Raw genomic sequence first — 1,443 nt, 5'->3', positions numbered from 1 at the left:
TTGCCCGACCTTCTAATAATTCCACCACTTCATCATCATGATCAAGTCAGAATTCAAAGGATGGTGGGTTAAGAATTATTCACTTACAGAGTTAATTCTGCTAGCATTCAAATTTGAAACTATCTGCTAACGAAGTAGAGCAACCAGAAAGAAAACTATCTGATAGCATCGTTTAAACCTGAAAGCCAAAACTCTAATTTAATAAAGGTGTTTACCTATAAAATTTAGCAAACAAATATCAATTATTTTTTCAGCGGAGATGAAGGTGGCGAGATGGCAGAATCGTTATCACACAATAAAATGCTTCGCGGTATTTCTTCCGTCACTTTACCATCTAATTTCAAATTCCACTGCACTTGACCTTACCGTGCATCTTTTCGAAATCGATAAAATAAAAACCAGTTGAACACTAGGATCGATCTAATCAACTTCCCCTCCCCACTAAAACTGCTCTTGCATCCCGCCCTTGGTATTGAAAAGTTTCTTCGCCTTTGCTCTATACCATAAAACATTTGTACCCGGTACTTCATCATTTCTGCACTCTGCTGTCTTTTGCAATAATAAATAATAATTAGCCAGATTTCTTTCTTCGGCCAAATACTCACCATGGTGTATTACAGCTGTGTGTTACTGTCATGTAGCGTACTCCGAGATCATAAAACATTCTTAGAGTTCCTAAGCTGCTATCAATTGAATGACCGCCTTCCAAACCAATTAAACTTGCAATTTTCTTGTTTTTAAAGGCGTCCCTGATTCCTGAAAGTAGATAATTAATCAAATGTTCTATACTTAGTAATTAATTACATATACATCGTTGATATAATGTATCTAAAACATATCATTCTAACGCTCACTTACTCGTCAGAATGTTTCATAATAATCGTTATGACATATTCCCTTTATTACTGATATCTACATTCGTAAAGGTTTATTTCTTTCTTCATAAAGAATAGAAACTTAATGAATGACAAAATAAAATGTAAATTAGAAAGTAACAACAAAACCACACATGTGAAGACACCCGAAAGAAAACATTACACGCGCACGCACACGCACACACACACACACACACACACACACACATACACACACCTGGAGATATCCAAAAAACCATCATACAACACATACAAACAGCTGGAGACACTCAAAAGAAAACATCGCGGTTCAAACCCACACACACCAAAAAGAAGGAAAATCTTAATTCCTTTCTTAACAAGGTATTCATCACAACATAAACACCCATTAACACACAGCTGGTCACATTCCAAACATATTGAAAGGACATTCAACACAATAAACACAATAAACACACACACACACACACACACACACACACACACACACACACACACACAGCTGAACATAATACCCATTCAATGAATGCTTTTAAGCCGCTCTCTCGGCAGGAGCCCACAGATATTTTATGGGACAACAGACAGCTAC

The 1,443-nt window shown here is 36.6% G+C and overlaps 1 protein-coding gene across 1 annotated transcript in view; it reads right to left on the bottom strand.

Annotated features, from left to right (window-relative positions):
• Positions 1–577: 577 nt before the first annotated feature.
• The window catches only part of LOC106868780 (dipeptidase 1), a 50,921-nt gene continuing 50,055 nt past the window's right edge, over positions 578–1,443 (bottom strand). The window contains exon 4 of the mRNA XM_014914198.2: positions 578–756. Coding sequence (XP_014769684.1) covers positions 602–756 — 155 coding nt within the window. The 3' untranslated portion in view covers positions 578–601. The remainder of the gene's footprint in view (positions 757–1,443) is intronic.

The sequence above is a fragment of the Octopus bimaculoides genome, chromosome 1 (genome assembly GCF_001194135.2).
Source record: "Octopus bimaculoides isolate UCB-OBI-ISO-001 chromosome 1, ASM119413v2, whole genome shotgun sequence".
In the NCBI taxonomy this organism is placed as follows: Eukaryota; Metazoa; Mollusca; class Cephalopoda; order Octopoda; family Octopodidae; genus Octopus; species Octopus bimaculoides.
Note: the sequence above shows the minus strand (reverse complement) of the source record. Positions and strands in the feature narration are given on the sequence as shown.